Genomic DNA, 18,067 nt, shown 5'->3' with positions numbered 1-18,067 from the left:
CTGAGCTCCCTGCTCTCCAGGGTCATTGCTAGTCAGCCAGCATCATTACTTTTCTGGTTGTCCTCAAGTGCCTCTTAGCCAATCCTGTCTCTCTTCTGGGCTCTCTCTGGTACAATCTCTTCACCACAGCCCAAGCAGGCCTCTTAACATGTGACCCCTGCTCAGTACCCAGTGCTCTTCAGCACCCCTGTACCTTGCTAGCCTCCACTTCCCCCCACTGGTACTCCTCCATCACTGCCTGGCCCTGTGACTTTCAGACCCCAAGGCCTCTTCATACCAGCATCAATCTGCCTGGAGCTTGATTCATGACTTTTAACTCCCTTTCTTCTACTCACCCCTCAGCTTATAGCTGAGACGCTCTTGGGGAGCTTTCTGAGGCCTCTCAGAAGAAGTCAGACCCCCTAACTACTAAGCACGTCCTACAGCAGTACTCCCTGTCTCTTCCTTCACAGTTCCCTGCCTGATTGCCCAATTATTTGTGTAATTTAGCCTTCTGTTATCAACTTCACAGAGTCAAAGATGGTGTGTCTATGTCTAGTCACATCTTCAGTTATGAGCTCAGCGCTTGAGCATAGGAAATACTGAATGGGTAATAAATGTATAAAACCAATAGTCCAGTGAGAGTTTCACACTGGTGAAAAGGGCACACTGAAGTTACTCTCCTTCCAGTGGCCAAAGGAGGCATGGGGGGGAGGAACATTCTTTGAACCAGATGTCTTTGGTTGACAATGAATCTGAGTTAGCTTTTCATCATTGGAACTAAGTTTTGCTACCTAGATGGGCTTTGTAGGAATGTGTCCCTATCCTTGCTGGGGTGGTAGCATTTGTATCTGGTTTGAGACACTTTAAAAGTAGCCTTTGTGACACAGAGTAGAACTGTTCCATCATTCTCTCTAACTGCTATCATCTCCAATACTTCCTTCACATGGGGCCAGCAAAGACTAGACAGATGAATGCCTGGTACTTGTTGGTTGACCTGCTGGGCAGATGGGGCAGTAACTAGCATAGGCAGGAACTCCTGAGCCCTGTACCTGTTCCTCCAACATGTCATCTTGTGATTGTCACCAGCATGCATACTTAGAACACCCAGCTGAGAACAAGATCCACTCACAAGTGATGACTCCGTTTCAGACTTGGCCCACCCTGCCCCCACACTCTAGGAGAGCTGACTATAGCTGGCAAGGCAGATGCTGGACACAGTCTCTACAAGAGACTGCATTCTATCAATAGACACCTAGAAACACACCAGGCTTGGTGTTGAGCCAGCAGATCAACACTTTCTCTGTTCTCTACACACAGGAGTGTGTGTGTGGGGGGGGAGAGTTCTCTAGAACTATTACTGTAGAATCACAGCAAAATGAGAATGGAGCTTGTGAACTGACTTTCAGCCCACATCACCCCCTATACAGTTAGCCTAGACATCTGTCTCAGAAGACAGGTGTTTATGTCCTGTCCTTACCTTTGGGTTCTGGCAGAGAAGCTGGTCTGTCTCCCCTCACACCAGTGCCTCTGACTGATTTTATGATGTTGTCTCTGATCAAGCTGGGAGAGCCTAGCACGACAAGTTCTTTGTACCATCCTTTCCACAAAAGGAAGCCAGCTTTGACAGGCCTTTGTTCCTTCCAAAACCTTACTGTCTTTCATTAAAAAGAAAAACCAAAATCATTCCTCAAGCAGAAATCATACTGGATCCATTTAAATTTGTTTTCATTGTTTCTTAGCCTGAGCTTGCTTGCTTTCTTCTACCATTTCTAGACAGTCTGCACAAACCTGCAACAGCAGGCTTTAGAAGATTTCAAGGACTTAATAGTGACTTGACACGTCATTGTTCTTTGTTGCCATTGACAAAAGTCTGGACCACACAGGCTTAGGCAGAAAAGAGACTAAACTTGGAATGGTAATTCCCAGCTTCAGGCATGGCAAGATGCAAAACCTCCAGTGATATCAGCAGGTTCCAACCCTTTCTGGTATCTCAGCTCTGCTTTCTCTATATTCAGCAAGGCTTTCTCCATGAAAAACTTTCTCTCATACCTCCAGGATCACACTATACATTCCACAGCTTTCTAGTCCAGCCAGGATTACCAGAATTAGCCAATATTTGGGACACATTTATACCTGAAAGTTTTTCATTATTGATTTGAAATGCAAATTTAACTTATTTTATCTAGCAACCCTACTAATATAGGTCCTAGGAGTAAATCTGAGCAATTGACTCATGTTCTGACACCCAGTTTCAGTGGTCAGAATGGGTAAAAAAACAACTGTCAATGTATGGCCACTTACCTAATCCTGAGATGGCCCTGTACTCTACATGTGCTAATAGTGGGAAGTGATGACCCCAATAATCAAGAGTTGGACTTAGAAGCAAGAAAAATAACTCTTTCTTAGGCAAAAACACCAAATGCTGGCTGCAGTGACCCCGAAAATCCCAGACAATAGTGAACAGTAGAACATTCCAAGGTGCTTATAGAACACACAACAGCCTACCAGCACCTCAAACCACTCTTCCTTCATAGGTGCTGTAATTATTCTCTATATTAACAAAGCATGACAAACTGGGAGCAGGACTTACACAACAGAATTTCATTTTCTCACAGATGGAAAGGCTGAAGTCCAAGGATCAAGGTATCTATCTGCAGGTCTGGTTTCCTCTGTGGCCATTCTCTTGACTTGCAGTTTCAAATTTCTCCTATGTCCTCATGTGGTCCTTCCTGTTATACCCCTATAGGTACTTAGCATCTCTTCTCAACAGACACCAGTCTGTTGAAATAGGCACCACCCCTCATGAACTCACTTTGACATGTTCACCTCTGTAAAAATCCTTAGTTCCAAATACATTGACATTCTGAGACAATGGTGGCAGAACCTCAGCAAAAGAATAGGGGATGGGCCCATTCCAGCCCATGAGAAGCCCTCTCCCAATTACTCTTTTCATTTAATAAACAGGACCACAGGGGGACCGTGGCTTGTCTCCCATCCTCAGTTCTGATTATTGGTGGTATTCCAAAGAGTCTTTCAGAACTCCAGACAGAGGCTGTCCAGCCACACCACTGCCAATGTATCCAGTCACCAATATGCACACCAAATCCGCAGGCCAGACACTTTTGTTTGTTGGAACTCAAAGCCTCACACATGCTATACAAGTGCTCTTCCACTTGAGCTATGCCCCCAGTCCTTTCCATATTTGTTCATTTTTTTTTCCAGATAGCTTCCTCTAGTGCCAGCCTCTGATTGCAATACTCTACCTAGGCCTCCCATCTAGCCAAATTGGAAAATCTACATCTTGCCCCAGACATTCTTAAAATTGAGTATTTCTCTGAGAGGGATGGAACTAAATGGGAAGAAAGATTCTTCTACACAGTTTGAGGAGATTCAGCTAAAACGAAAGGGGGACAGGCACCCAAGCTTATGATTTGAAGCAATAAAGACTCTTTAAGGGCAAAAATGATGAGTTCTATGGATGTGTAAATGAGCCTAGAGAGGAATTCATCAGATGGGTAAATTACAAAATGAAAAAAGACTGTAACAAGTGAGAGAGAACAGTGAATATTTCAGTGTCTTTTCGTTCATAAGAAATTCATGAGCAACGTGTGTTGGAAATTTTGTTGGTTTTGCTGGTGAGGGAGAATTGTAAATATGTATAATATGTAAATACCTTTTATAATAAAAGCCCTGAAGATAAACGAGGCTGTCTGTATAGAAGCTGTGAACCATATCGGATGTTGATGTAACTGGCATCTCTCTAGAAATTACCATAATGCTTACAGGCCTTTGAAAGTTCCTGAGCTCTGGGAAAGAAATGCATAAATACTAACCAGAAAAACATATACACACGTCTCGTTTTTCTCCTTTGCTTTTCCCTTTCTCTTTCTTTTTCATTTCCTGGGGTTCATTTTCATGTGAGGAAGGTAACCTTAGCCTAGGTGGAACAGGGCTTTGGATCTAGACCTGGCCAGGTTCAAACAGGCCTTCCTTCCACCAACCACCATGGAATCCCACCTCTAGGCCCTGTGAAACTCGCTTTCCCCACCTGTGACACGCTTCTCGCCCTAGGGGAAGTCTGGATACAGCTGCAGAGTGAGGCCTAGGGCCACAGCTTTGGCGAGGGTTAAGTCGCCTCAAGGTAGTGAGGTCATCTGGAGAGGATGCCAAGCGAGCCACTGAGGTAAAGACCGCCAAGAACGCGAGAAGGCCAACAGAAGCCAGGCCCCGCCCCCGAGGCCCCGCCCCGAGCCTCGCTCCGCCCACGTCCCACCAGACCCCGCCCCTGGCCTTAGCTCGGGGCCTAGGTCACGTCCAAAAGCCACGCCCCCTGTGTCCGGCCACGCCCCCTGTGTCCGGCCACGCCCCCTGTGTCCGGCCACGCCCCCCGTCCCATCCCCCGGTCTCTTCCCGGGCGGGTTCCAGAGCCATGGCGCCTCAGGCGGCAGTGCCCGGGGCGCGCGCACTGTGGCGGGCCTGCAACGCGCTCATGGCCGCCTTCTTCGCGCTGGCCGCCTTCGTGCAGGTCAGCCGGGCTGGCGTGCGGCCGGGGGACTCCAGGCCTGGCTGCGGGGCCTGGCTGCGGGGCCGCAGGGGCGTTCGGGGGTGCCGGGAGGACCAGAAGTGGGGGTACGTTTTGGGGGACCCCAGGCTGCCACTGTCACTTCCGATGGGACCGTGAGGGAAGCTGCCCGGCCCTTCGGCCTGAGGGGAGACGGGGAGACCCGGAGCAAAACCCTTTCCGATCATGCCTGACCTCATCCTGTCTGGTCTGCTTGTGGGATCGTCCTTAGAGTCCTTAGAATGCACCCATTCAGGAGTTTGAGGCAATTCTTGGGGCGGGGGAGTCTGTGGGTGTGTTAGAGCCACCTGCTGCATTCAGTCTGGAGCCCAGCAGTCCAGAGTTGCTAGACTATGAATGCTGCAGCGTCTGGCTATTTGCAAATGAATAGAAAGAGCTAAACCAAACCTAGAAAATGGAACAGATGTCCACTAACACGGTGATGTTTTCGTGTTCCAGGTCAATGATCCAGATGTCCACTAACATGGTGATGTTTTCGTGTTCCAGGTTAACGATCCAGATGCAGAGCTGTGGGTGGTGAGTAGGGGCCCCTTTCAAATTAAAAAAAATGTCCCCCTAATTTGGTAGAGTTGTGTAAAGTGCACAAATCACACAGGTTGATCGGGTTGCCTCTCCTCCTGCTGGAAAAACTTAAAACATCAAACCTTTATTTCCTAATACAAAGTGTGTTTATGTGTGTAACTGCTAAACTTTCCAGAGATAGTTCTTCCCGTTGAAACGCCAGCAATCCTCATCCCCTTAATCATACCACACTTATGAGTCCTATCATTTTCCCAGTGCCTCAGTGTGCTGAACATTTAACATGCATTATCACTAACCATGATAGCAATCATAAGAAGGAAGTGTGTAGGTTATTATGCAAATATTTGAGCATCTTTAGAGTTTAGTATCCTCAGGGGGCAGGTGCAGTGAAGAAACCAATTGTCCATGGCTACCAAGGAGCAGTCACATATTCTCTTTGAATAGATGTCAGAAGTGAGGACGCTGTTCTGGAGTGTTCTATCAACCAAACCTTCCTCATGAGTTTCTAGCTAGAAACTCTAGCAAACAGTTGAGTAGGCAAAGGCAGGCTTAAGGTTAATGGTTCTGTTGATTCAGAGTTATTTTTAAGAAACCAACTAAAGCCCATAAAACCTACAATGTTCATCACTGCTGTGACTCGAGCCCTTTGGAGGGGATTGTCCCGTGAATGTCTTGAGACATTTGAATTTTGCACAGTTTGTGTGTGTGTGTGTGTGTGTGTGTGTGTGTGTGTGTGTGTGTGTACTGGGGGCTTGAACTTAGGTCCTCATGTTCTTAGCGTAATGCTCAAGACTAACACCTACCATTTGAGCCATATCTATTTCCAGCTTTTTACTGGTTAATTGGAGATAAGAGGCTTACAAGCTTTTTTGCCCAAGCTGACCTCAAACTGTGATCCTCAGATCTGAATTCCTGAGTAGCTAGGATTACAGGCATAAGACACTAGCAACCAGCTTTGTCCTCAGTTTCTTTCAACACAGATGCACAAGACTGCACAGTGTCATAGAGGAGATAATGCTTAGGCTTTGGGATTATATTGACTGCGTGAATGAACAACAAGTGAAAACAGTGGAAATTATAATGAGAAATTCTAGTTAGGTTTGGGGGGAATTTTTTAGTGCAGTAGTATCACACTCTGACATTGCCTGTCATGCCCCTGAATCACACCCAATCATCTCTTCCTCAGCACTGTGGCCCACATGATCTCAGGGAACAGCTATGGTAATAGCTGGTAGACAAGGGTAGTATTAGGAATAGCTGCATGGTAGTATTAGGAATAGCTGCATGGTCTTCAGTGGCTGTGTGTTGAATTAAACTAAACATTGTACAATTAGTTTACTAGACTATTTAGGAGGGAAGCAGGCAAGAGTCCAAGCTGGCATGGTGATCAAGTTATATAAGAAAAGGTAGCTACTTCATAAAAAGTTACTAAAACCTAAAAGAAAATCATGGAGCTGACGACAACTGATGTCAACTTTCTTTACTTTCTGGATATCTCCACACATCGTGCATCTTGACATACTTCTTAACCAAGGTATTTCTTCTCTTTCTGCTAACAGGTGGTATACATGATACCTGCAGTACTGACTCTGCTTGTTGGATTGAACCCTCTCGTCACAGGTATGAACCTTGAATTCTGAATGCATAGCCACCAAATCAGATTTCCTTAGGATAATTCCTGAGAACCTGCCTACCCAACTCCCAGGACTCTATAAAGCACTGCTTCTAATTTCTGATTATAAGAGTAGTTCATCTACTCCAAATCATCCTTACTCATCTTTAGGAAGGACTTGTTATACTTACTAATTTGGATCTAGGACTTCAAAGGCTGATATGGAATCTGCTGTACAGGTTAGCCCATAAGAGAGAAGGGTTTTAGCCATTGCACTGATTTCTTAAGCCACTAAACTCAGTGGCAATCGATACATATTACATATTTATTATTTATAATTCTTTGCAAAGTTTTCTTAAAGCAATACCACACACCTTAATTCCTTTCTTATTTTGAATTTATTTAAAATCTATGTGTCTGAATTGCCACTTGTGAATAGAATCTGTCTATAATGTCAATAACAAATCTCTTAGTATACTATCATAAAATCTACAGCAATACATTGCATACTTTTATATCCATTTCTCACTTAGCTATAAATCTCTCTTGAGCAGAATTATAGCCCATGCATCTTTGTATGACTTTAGCTTACATGTGCCTTAATCCATTTAAATTGCTGTTACAAAAAATATCATAGAGTAGGAGGTTTATAAACAAGAGAGATGGATTTCTTCCAGTTCTGGAGGCTGGGAAGTCCAAGATCAAGGCATCAGCAAGTTTGGCCTCTGATGAAGGACTGCTTCCATCAGAGACAGCCCTTTTGCTGTGTGTTCTTCCACAACAGTAGAGGACACACAGAGATTTCTCAGGCCTTTTTCCTGGGCACTAATCTAATTAATGAGTGTTCCACTCAGATGAACTGCTTACCGCCCCCCAAAGGTAGTATCTCATAATACTATCACCTTAGGGTTAGGATTTCAATGTATCTGAGGTGGACACAAGTATTCACTCTGTGTTTGAGTGACCAGGCATATAGTAGGTACTTGATGGTTGCTAATAACTGAATGCCTGTAAAGCAGAGTCTTGTATGTATGTTTATTCTGTAATCTGTGCCTCTTTTGTTATTGTTGTTGGTCAGGGGGCTTGAACTCTGGGCCTGGACTCTGTTCCTGAGCTTTTCAGTTTAAGGTAAACACTCTACCACTTAAGCCACAGTGCCACTCCCTGTTTTCTGGTGGCTCATTGGAGATAAGAGTCTCATGGACTTTCCTGCCCAGGCTGGTTTTGAACTGCAATCCTCAGATCTCAGCCTCCTGAGTAGCTAGGACTTCAGGCCTGATCCACCAGTGCCCGGCATCTGTGCCTTTTTTTTTTTAACCCCTTACAAAAATCTCCCAGTGAGTATACACATAAAGAGCTCAATTAAAATAACTGGTTTATTTGCATACAAGTGACCAAGTGTTGGGGAAAACAGGATCTTACCTTTCATAGTCCTGAGAAATTCTCAACAAACTTTAGGCTTACTTCTATAACCCTAGCTACTCAGGAGACTAAGATTTGAAGATCCCAATTCAAAGCCAGCCTGGAGGAAAAAAAGATATGTGAGACTCTTAATCTATAATAAGTCACTCAAAACCCAGAAATGGAGATGTGTTCAAGAAGTAAAGCACCAGCCATAGGTGAGTAAGAGTGTGAGGCCCTGAGTTCAGCCTGTTACCAGCACAAAGACACAAAAACAAAAACTCTTAGACTGAACACTTTTATAACTAGAAAACTGTCTGTTAGAAAAAAATACTCTTTTTAATGAGGACTGTCAATCCTGAAAGATTATTCTTCACTTTCTTTAAAACAGCTTCTACTAAGAGGGCTTGAATGTTCCCAATGGCTTTTGGATGATTCTCACCTTCATGGGGAAAATTCTAGTTCCTTATATACCTTGGCTCCTTTTTTAGGACCCTTAATTTCTTATCTTCATCCTTAAAGTGGATGAGTTAGGGCTTCATCAATTACAGTCCAGACAGAAATAATCTAAAATATACTATCAACTAAGAAGTAATTAAACTGGTGATGTTCACTGAAAAAAAGTTATGGGTGATGCTGCCTGTAGGCACTAAAGGACTCACCCAAGACTTCTCTCTACCTCTTATTTCTACCATTTGCTGCCCTCCCTTTACTCCTAGGCTCCACAGGGTAATTCTTGGTGCTCCGTGCAGCTCCAAGTTCACAGAACAGTGCTCAACAAAAGAGACTCCCATTTCTTCACTACCAAAGGCCCAGAAGTGAGTTATTGGCCTTGTTTCACTATCTGTTGGCCTTGAGACAAATCATGGCATCAAATCATGGCCCACATAGAACAAGAGGTGTGGAAAGGGTAAGTCTCATAAAGAAAATAATGATACTACTCATGGAAATGGGAAATGCTAGACAACCAAAAACAAGTTGTTCAGTGAAGTTTATAGGTAATGCACATTATAACCTTTACGTTGTCTCTTCAGAATCTCTTTCCTGAAAGCAGTTTATGACATGACAGGTACTAAGAGATTGTTTCTGGTTGTGTTCCAGTGACTAATAGCATCAAGATGTGTATTTGTAGGGAACTTTATTTGGAAGAGCATCTCTGCAATACACATGGTGTTTTGTATGGTGTGGGCTGTAGGTTTGGCGTACCATCTCCTGCTTCACACACAACAGAACATCTTACATGAAGAAGAAGGCAGGTGAGCAGTAACTTTTGTTCTTTGGATGGGTGGGGTGAAACCAAGAAACCCTTTATTTCTTTGTAATGCCAGTTTAACTGTGCACAGTGATGATTTAATTACCCAACTGTACCACGAGAAGCAAGGAAAGTAACACGTCTTCAATAAGCTGAAGAAACTGAGGAAATGATGGGGCCAGGATTCAAAACCCACCTATCAGATTCCGTGATTACCTACACCCAAAGTCGTTACCTATTCCATTCTATTACTGTAGGCAGCTGGACCTTGACCTCCCTGTAACAAAGCCAAGGTACAACACAGTGACCTAAGCCTCTACTAAGATAGTAGTAACTCTGTCAGCACTTCCATTCACCTCTGGCTAAGTCAAAGTCCTCAAATGTGAACAGCTGCCTCCTGAGGTCAATATTTTATAACCACTTCTGCCAGCCTCACCCTCCTGTGTCACATGTCATCTCCTCCGATCACCATGAACCTTTACTCTCCTGTTACTACCTCTTCCTTTCCCTCCTCCTACCCTTGACTCTTGGCCTTACTGAGAGACTATTTACTTTCTTTTCTACCCCCGGCTATTTTCCAAGTCCAACTTATGAAATAGTCATCAGTGCTAAGGTGTGATTTGTCATCTGTGGGAAACTAGAGAGTCAACCTGGCTAGGACTGTATATGGGATGTAAACCAAACAGGTTGAATGCCTCCAATTTAAGCCCAGGAATTATGGTGAGCTTCAAGTAGGACCTTCAGTGGCACTGACAGAAGATAATTGTTGTTTTTTGCGTTTAATCCTATGTAAAAGTCATGTGCTTTTAAATACATATCCAGAAGCACATATGCACTACAACAGTAATCTGATTCTTGCTACAAACTATGTATCTCCCTTCAGGCTCCAACTCCTGCTAAAAATGTATACGGATTTGAGCTCATCCTGCCTAACACTGAGGTCTCAGACAAGTAGAGATAATGAAATTTATCTGGGCTTGTTTTCTTGGTTGTACTTTTCCCCGTAGTGGTAAGGGAGTAAGGTGCAGGCACTTCACATCATGAAATGTGAAACTTTTCCAGGGAGCTGTCTGGCCTGGTGATCATCACAGCATGGATGGGGCTATGTCACAGCTCAGCAAAGTAAGTTTTCAACTTTCCATTCAAATCAGGTGACCCCAAGGTTGGTAAAATCAGGTAGCAAGTGAATTTTTTTTTAATGTACTGGAACTGGGGCTTGAACTCAGGGTTTCAATCTCTCCGTTAGCTTTTTTTTCTCAAGGCTGGTGCTCTACCACTTATATTACACCCCTAGTTCTGGAATTTTGCTGGTCAGTTGGAGATAAGACTCTCTTGTATTTGTCTGCCAAGCTGGCTTTTAACCGTGATCCTCAGATCCCTACTTCCTAGGTAGCTAGGATTATAGGCATGAGCCACCAATACTTGGGTTCAAGAGAAAATTTAGACATGTAAATGAAAACAATAATCTTTAAAGAAAATCTTTCCTACCCTAATCTTACCTTTTCATAAGGGAAGTGACTAACAGATCATTTGTATGTTCATGAACCCCATGTGTAGTCTGTGTTCTTCAAGGAAACAGTCATCTCAGACAGAAACTTCAGAAAAGAAGGAAAAGTGGGGAGGGGAGCGGGGAGAGTGGGGTGGATTGGGCAGGGGGGAGGGGGGGCGGGGAGGATGGGAAGGGATGGGAAGGGGAAACAAAGGAAGAGCCTACAATGCTTGATAAGTAATGTACTAATTGTCTTGCCCATGTAATTGTAACCCCTCTGTACAGTATTTTCACAATAAAAAAAAAATAAAAGGAAAAAAAGGAAAAGCAAGGAAAATACAAACATGTAAGATACATATAAAATGGATATTAACAAAACAATAGTAGCAATGTTTCATTGAGTTTAAAAATCTAGAATAAAAATACATAACAAGAGTAGGATGTATGTTTGAAGGGTATAAATGGAGTTAAGATTTTTATAGATCTTGGATTATCTAAGAAGAGTTAAAGTACAGATGTTGTCGTCTTTTGCATATAAGAGAATAGGAAATGAATAGAGAAGATAGTACAAAAATGGGAAGTAGGAGGTAAGTGGCACAAATTGGAAGCACATGTTAAGATAGAGATGAAAAATCCAGATACACCAGAAATTATGTCAAAAGTTTACCAGATATTCTGGTTAAGAGTCAAAACTTTTCAAAATGCACAGAGACTTAAAATCCAAATCTCCACTGTTCATAGAAGACAATCTTTAATATACAAATATAGAAATACCAAATGTCAAAAGGTGGAAACAATGTATTAGCTGTGTGTGGTGCTTCATGCCTGTAATCTCCTGTTATTAGGAGGCAGGAAGATCATGAGTTCTAGGCCAGCCTGTGGTATATACTGTGCACACGCACACACACACACTAATGCATTCATATTTTAGGTATCATTTTATTTAAAATGTACTCATTTTTAAATAATTGTGTACAATGTCTACATGGCTTCCTAGTCAAATCTATAAAATAAGACATATTTGGGGAAAAAAAGCCCTAACTTCTTTTTTTTTAATTTTTTATTGTAAAGATACTATACAGAGGGTTACAGTTACATGAGTAAGGTAATGAGTACACTTCCTATTGAGCATTGTTACCCCCTCCATTGTTTTCCCCCTACCATCCCTTCTCTCCCTACCTTCCCCGAGGTTCTTTTTTTTTAATTGTGATTAAGTGATTACATAATTTCCCAAATTTCACAGTATTGTGGAATAATGATGCTCATTTAAAGTCACAAGTTCATTCTAACTTTCCTGGAGCCAATTGTCTATCACAGTCTATAACATATAACGGTGTACACATATACACCATACATGTGATCAGCAGCATGGGGATATTTAGTAGTGGTTCTACCAGATGAGTGGGAGTTCTTTGTTTCTTAAGTCCTGTTAGTTTTGTCGTATCACCTAACATTTTAGATTTAGCATCCACTTATCAGGGAGACCATGTACCGTTTGTCTCTTTGCTCTTAAGCCCTAACTTCTTTATTGAATCCTAAATCCTTTCCCTATATGTGAGCTTTTTTCAGCTTTATAGCTTATCCCATGGATTTTCAGTGCAATAGAAACATATGTATTCATTCCTGCCTACCATAGATGAGTGGTAGTGAGCTGTAAGCAGTGTACCTAGGCTTTCTGACCTATTCTTAGAGCTCATTATAATATACAAAGACTTTCTTATTCCATGGCTCTGTTTAGATTATATCCACGATTCTGCCATTAAAAATAGCGCTGCAATTAATAACCTTCTACATATATCTAATGGTTTTAGAAGTATGGCTTTGGGATTGCTGGATCAAAGTATAATTGCATCATTAATATTTCACTGTGCTTCCTCAGACTCTCCTCCACAGGGATTGCTGTGTGTTTTGTATTAACTCTAGCCATCAATAAGCGTGACTTTCCCTAGGCCCTAGCCAATAGAACATATTGTTAAATTTTTGAACTTTTACTAATTGGATAGTTGAAAAGGGGATAGACTTTTGATTTAATTGGTCTTATTAAGAGCAAACTTAAGGGCTAGGAATGTAGCTTAATGGTAGAGCACTTGCCTAGCATGTGTAAGCCCTTGTGTCCAATCCCCATCCAAGAAAGAAGAGAGATTAAAGACACTTGAGCCACACCTCCACCCCTTTTGGCTTTGGTTATAATTGAGATAGGATCTTACCTTCATATCTAGACTGGCATGGACTGTGATCCTCTAATTTACACTTCCCATGTAGCTGGGATGACAGGTGTGCACCACCACATTTAGTGTTTTATTGCTTGAGATAAAATTGGGTCCCCTGCACTTTTGTTTTTTGGGTTTTTTTTTGGGGGGGGGTCAGTTGTGGGGCCTGAACTCTGAGCCTCGGCACTGTCCCTCAGCTCTTTAGCTCAAGACTAGTGCTCTACCGCTTGAGTCATAGCACCACTTCCAGGTTTTTCTGCTTATGTGGTGCTGAGGAATCAAACCCAGGGCCTCATGCATGCAAAGCAAGCACTCTACCACTGAGCTCAGTCCCCTGCACTTTTATGGCATCTCTTGCTTGCACTTCTTGCCTAGGTTGGCTTCAAATCATCTACCCCACTCCTTCCTCCCAACTAGCCAGGATTGCAGGCATACCTATCATACCCAGCTTATATTTCTTTTTCTCTGAAACATTGGTCCATCTCCAGGATATAGTTAAATTTAATTGTCAGATTTATTATTATTTATCTTTAGAAGAACTTTATATGCCTGGGCAATTAACCCTTGGTTATAAGTCCAGAACTACTTTCTTGTGCAATTTGTTATTGTTTTCACTTTACCATGGGAAAGTTTTATTTTGTTATGTTCATTAAAGCAATTTTGATCATCCTTTCCTTGTTGATTCTTCATTTAGAACCACATGTGTGAAATCATACTTCCCTTCACACTATAAAGAGACTGACATACATTTTCTTGTAATATATGTGTGGTTTCAGTTTTACACTTAAATCTTCAGAATTGGGCTGGGGTGTAGCTCAGTGGTAAAGTAGTTGCCTATGTTCAAGGTTCTGGGTTCAATCCCCGGTATAGCCAAAACAACAACAACAAAATTCCTTATAGATAAACCCGAGGTAATGACATGAATAAGGAATAAGAGAGTCAATATTATCTTTTTCCATAGTTACCTAGTCATCTAAGCACTACTTATTAAGAAGTCCACTTAGGATGCCAAAGAAAGACACTTTTTAATGACCATTTCTATTCATTAAAAAGATATAACAGTTCTAATTTTTTATTAATTTTTTATTGTGAAAATACTGTACAGAGGGGTTACAATTACATGGGCAAGGAAGTGAGTACGTTTCTTACCAAGCATTGTTGCCTCCTCCTTTGTTTCCCCTTACCATCCCTGCCCTCCCATCTCCCCCCCCCCACCAAAGTTGTAAAGTTCGTTTTTTGACATATTCTAAATTTTATGTGCCTAACAACATAGCTAAAACTTATACCATAAAATTTGAGAGATAAAAACTTTTCACTCTAGTTATTGTGGAAGACATCAAAGTAGTTCTCTTATTATGTAATATAGCAAGAAGACAAAAAATAAAAATATAAGACTTTAACCACACCATAAGAAATTTGGCCTAATGGACATTGTTAGACCATCTGAATATGAATGGTAGAATTCATGTTCTTATTAATACATGTTTAGTATTAAAAAACGTAAGTCCCCACACATTGCAAAGGACTATAGGTTTCAAGACTATAGATTTCAAATCCTGTGATGATTTTTTTATCACAGTACAATTAAGCTATTAACTACTAACCATAATTAGGTGATTTCTGTATTTATGGAAGTTAGGAAATACAGTTTCAAATAATGTTTGGAACAGAAAAGGAATCACAATGGAGATTAACACGTTTTGTACAGAATTAGTAAAATTACATACCAAAATTTGTGGGATGCCACTAAAAATCATGCTTAAAAGCTTTATATATAGCTATGTGTGTGTGTGTGTGTGAGAGAGAGAGAGAGAGAGAAAGAGAGAAAAAAAGGCCAAATTTAATGAGTTAAGCTTCTAAGAAGTTAGGAAAAAGCCAGGCACTAGTAGACCATACCTTTAATCCTAGGTGAGTAAAGACTGGGGGAAATCACAGTTCCAGGCCACTCAGTTTTATGAGTTGCATCACAACAGGAAAAGCTGATTCAGGTGGTCACTAGGTACCTGCCTAGCAAGGACCAAGGCTTTGAGTTCAAGCCCTAGTACTGTCAAAATTGAAAAGAAATAAATAAAGGTGGGTGAAAAAAGCAAGTTAAACTCAAAGTTAAAAAGAAGGTAAACATAATAGCAGAATCCTCTTGAGAGCTTCTCCAGAGGCTGAGATCTGAGGATCAAGGTTGGAAGCCAGCCTGGGCAGAAAAAGCCAAACCTCTTATCTCATTAATCAGCAAAAAGCTGGAATTGGAGCTATGGCTCAAGCGGTAGAGTGTCAGTAAAGAGAGAGCTTGAGATCCTTAGTTCAAGCCCCAGTACTAAAACTAAAGTATCCTAAGGGGACACTTTGACAACTTTATGATATTAAATTTGAACATTTTTACCAGGGGCACAAATTGTTTTTAAAATTCGATTGAGAATACAAAAACTATTTGAAACAAAGGACTTGGTGCTATAAATCATTTTAAAGACTATATTTGGCCTTATCAATTCTCTTATTTTTATGTTAATTTTTATTTCACTAATTTCTGCTTTTATCTTCTTGTTTCTGTTTAACTTGCTGCTTTGTTCCTAATTTCTAGAAATAGACAATACATATCTTTATGGACTCTAAACTCATTAATTTCCAGCCTTTTCTTCTTAAATAAAGTCTATAATTAAATTTTCCCCAAAAGAAAACTCTAGGCCTAGAGAGCACAGCTGGAGAAATCTAACACTTAAGAAAGAAATGATGCCAGCCATCAACAAACACTTCTAGGAACAGGAAAAGAAGTCACACTTTCTGATTCACTGATGAGGACAAAACTTGCCAAGAGCACTTAAAAGGATGGGGGGGGGGATTATTACATAGTGATCATAGTCATGATCACAGATGGAAAAATCTAAAGAAAACATTAACAAATTAAATCCTGAAATAGACATTATAGATACCTTACAGACATCATTGGGTAGGATAAGATATTTGCAACATAGACAAACAAAGATTTAAATGGAAAGATTTTCTACAGGTAAGTAATATTTTGATAGAAAAACATATTAAAATGTTATCTTATGCTTTAACAATTCAATATTTGTACTTGCTTCCAAAGTAATCTATGATCTTAGCAGACTTTTACTTATAATAGTTTTCATGTGTCTTTACAGGAATCCACTTGGTGGAAGAATTCATTTGGTGATGGCCATTACAATTGCTCTTCTCCCATTGATTTCATGGGTCTACATATACATAAACAAAGAGATGAGGGCCTCTTGGCCAACTCATTGCAAGACAGTCATTTAAAGAAACTCAAGGATTGTATTTTTTGAATTGGTACTTTCAATTCTTTTTTTAATAGACATATCAGGGTAACAGGACAGTTTTTCAGATCAAGAAATTTAGCTAATTGTAGGGTTGATTTAAAGATCTTACAAACTTTTGTGGAATGGAGCTGATAAAGTACCGGTCTAGCAAACCCCAATGCTACCACAAAAGCAAAAACAAAAAATAAATATTTAAAGCTGTCTACCCTGCAATGTAAGATTGAATGAGACAAATAAGAGAAGTGGAGTCTATCAATCTCTGGAAGCCTTTTTTCTGAAGAATATTGTGCCTGTAGCGTAGTGGCAAAGCTAATGGAGTTGTAATTCACTTTACCACTGCCCATGTTGATTGGGCAAATATATAAACCTGGTATTTCCTTATCTATAACATTAGTGTCAGATTGCCTACATACTTAGTTACTATAACCAAAGGCACTTAGAATATATCAAGTGCTTGTAGAGTACAAAGGACCACATGTCATTAAAATCAAGGGACTAGCATTTGGGCACTATTTTGCAGCTGATGTAGAGTCAGAAAGGACTATGTCACTGAACTAATCTCATTATACTGAATGGGTGAGTACATGAACTAGATGAGAACTCAAAAGAAACCAAAGAAATAGTCACGACTTGAAAAAGTTGGATGGAGAAAAGGAATTTGGAACCAATTAAGAAAGAAATAGAGAATATTAGTTACTCATATATTCTATTCTAAATGATAAATAAGGCCAAAAGCCATGTTTATAAATGGATGTCCAAAGTGACCTTAGGAAGGAGAGCATTTTAGGGCTATCCTCTCCAATATGGCACCACTATCTACTGAGTTAAATTGCTATTGAGCACTTGAAATGCAGCTAGGGTGATTGAGAAGTAATTTTTAAGTGTGTATATCTGTGTGTGCACGCATGCACCAGTTCTGGGGCTTGAATTCAAAGCCTTGTGCTCTAGCTAGCTTATTGCTAATGGCTGAGCCATGCTTGCAGTCTGGCATTTTGCTGGTTAATTGGAAATCTTCCAGAATTGGCTTTGGAGATCTAAATCCATATTAAATTTTTACAATAACAAATTAAGTGTCCAAATGGATGGGCTATGAGTGTAAAACACACAGTAGGTTTTTTAAATGTTATACAAATAGTAAAATATTTTTATATTAATTACATAGTGAAATGCCAATATTTTGATATGTTGGGTTAAATAAATGATTAAAATCAAGTTTGTTGCTATTTACTTTTTTCATTAAGTTATAGAAATTTATTTTAAATAACCTACAGTTGTTTAAAAGGGAATTCATGATAAAAATAGAAGATACTGGGGCTGGGAAGGTGGCTCAGTGGTAGAGCGCATTCCTTGCATGCCAGAGGCCCTGGGTTTGATTCCTCAGCACCACATAAGCAAAAAGAAAAAAGCCAGAAGTGGCGCTGTGGCTCAAGTGGTAGAACGCTAGCCTTGAGCTGAAGAGCTGAGGGACAGCGCCCAGGCCCAGAGTTCAGGTCCCATGACCGGACCCCAAAAAAAAAAAATAGAAGATACTTGAGGAAAGATGTGGGAAATGGACTATTCACACACACTAACAATGTCTCTAAAATTAATGATTATAGCAAAAAATGTCTTCATATTAAAATTCTTTGTATTTCTTTCTCCATTTTTATACAATTACGAAAGAAAAAAATAAAAGCCCTGAAATCTTGGTTATTATTTTTTTTGAGGGGACCAAATACTCATTT

The 18,067-nt window shown here is 40.7% G+C and overlaps 1 protein-coding gene across 2 annotated transcripts; it reads left to right on the top strand.

Annotated features, from left to right (window-relative positions):
• The first annotated feature begins 4,404 nt into the window (after positions 1 to 4,404).
• On the top strand, positions 4,405 to 17,368 carry Tmem220 (transmembrane protein 220). Of its 2 annotated transcripts, none has more exons than XM_013013419.1 (6): positions 4,405 to 4,507; positions 5,051 to 5,080; positions 6,646 to 6,706; positions 9,295 to 9,355; positions 10,414 to 10,473; positions 16,188 to 17,368. In XM_013013419.1, exons 1-6 carry the CDS (start codon positions 4,412 to 4,414, stop codon positions 16,321 to 16,323), a joined length of 444 nt encoding a protein of 147 aa, XP_012868873.1. In that variant the 5' UTR covers positions 4,405 to 4,411; the 3' UTR covers positions 16,324 to 17,368. The 2 variants fall into 2 exon arrangements, with proteins under 2 accessions (XP_012868873.1, XP_012868872.1); XM_013013418.1 differs by having other exon boundaries at positions 9,232 to 9,355.
• Positions 17,369 to 18,067: the final 699 nt, after the last annotated feature.

Source organism: Dipodomys ordii, unplaced genomic scaffold (genome assembly GCF_000151885.1).
Source record: "Dipodomys ordii isolate 6190 unplaced genomic scaffold, Dord_2.0 Scaffold19, whole genome shotgun sequence".
In the NCBI taxonomy this organism is placed as follows: Eukaryota; Metazoa; Chordata; class Mammalia; order Rodentia; family Heteromyidae; genus Dipodomys; species Dipodomys ordii.
This window is presented reverse-complemented; position numbering and strand designations above follow the sequence as displayed.

What these genes read in the sequence shown, in the direction of transcription:
- Tmem220 (XM_013013418.1), top strand. Translation starts at nt 4,412, where the DNA reads ATGGCGCCTCAGGCGGCAGTGCCCGGGGCGCGCGCACTGTGGCGGGCC. An exon ending in CAGATGCAGAGCTGTGGGTG is followed by an intron (nt 5,081 to 6,645) that starts GTGAGTAGGGGC and finishes TTCTGCTAACAG; the next exon opens with GTGGTATACATGATACCTGC. An exon ending in TTACATGAAGAAGAAGGCAG is followed by an intron (nt 9,356 to 10,413) that starts GTGAGCAGTAAC and finishes AAACTTTTCCAG; the next exon opens with GGAGCTGTCTGGCCTGGTGA.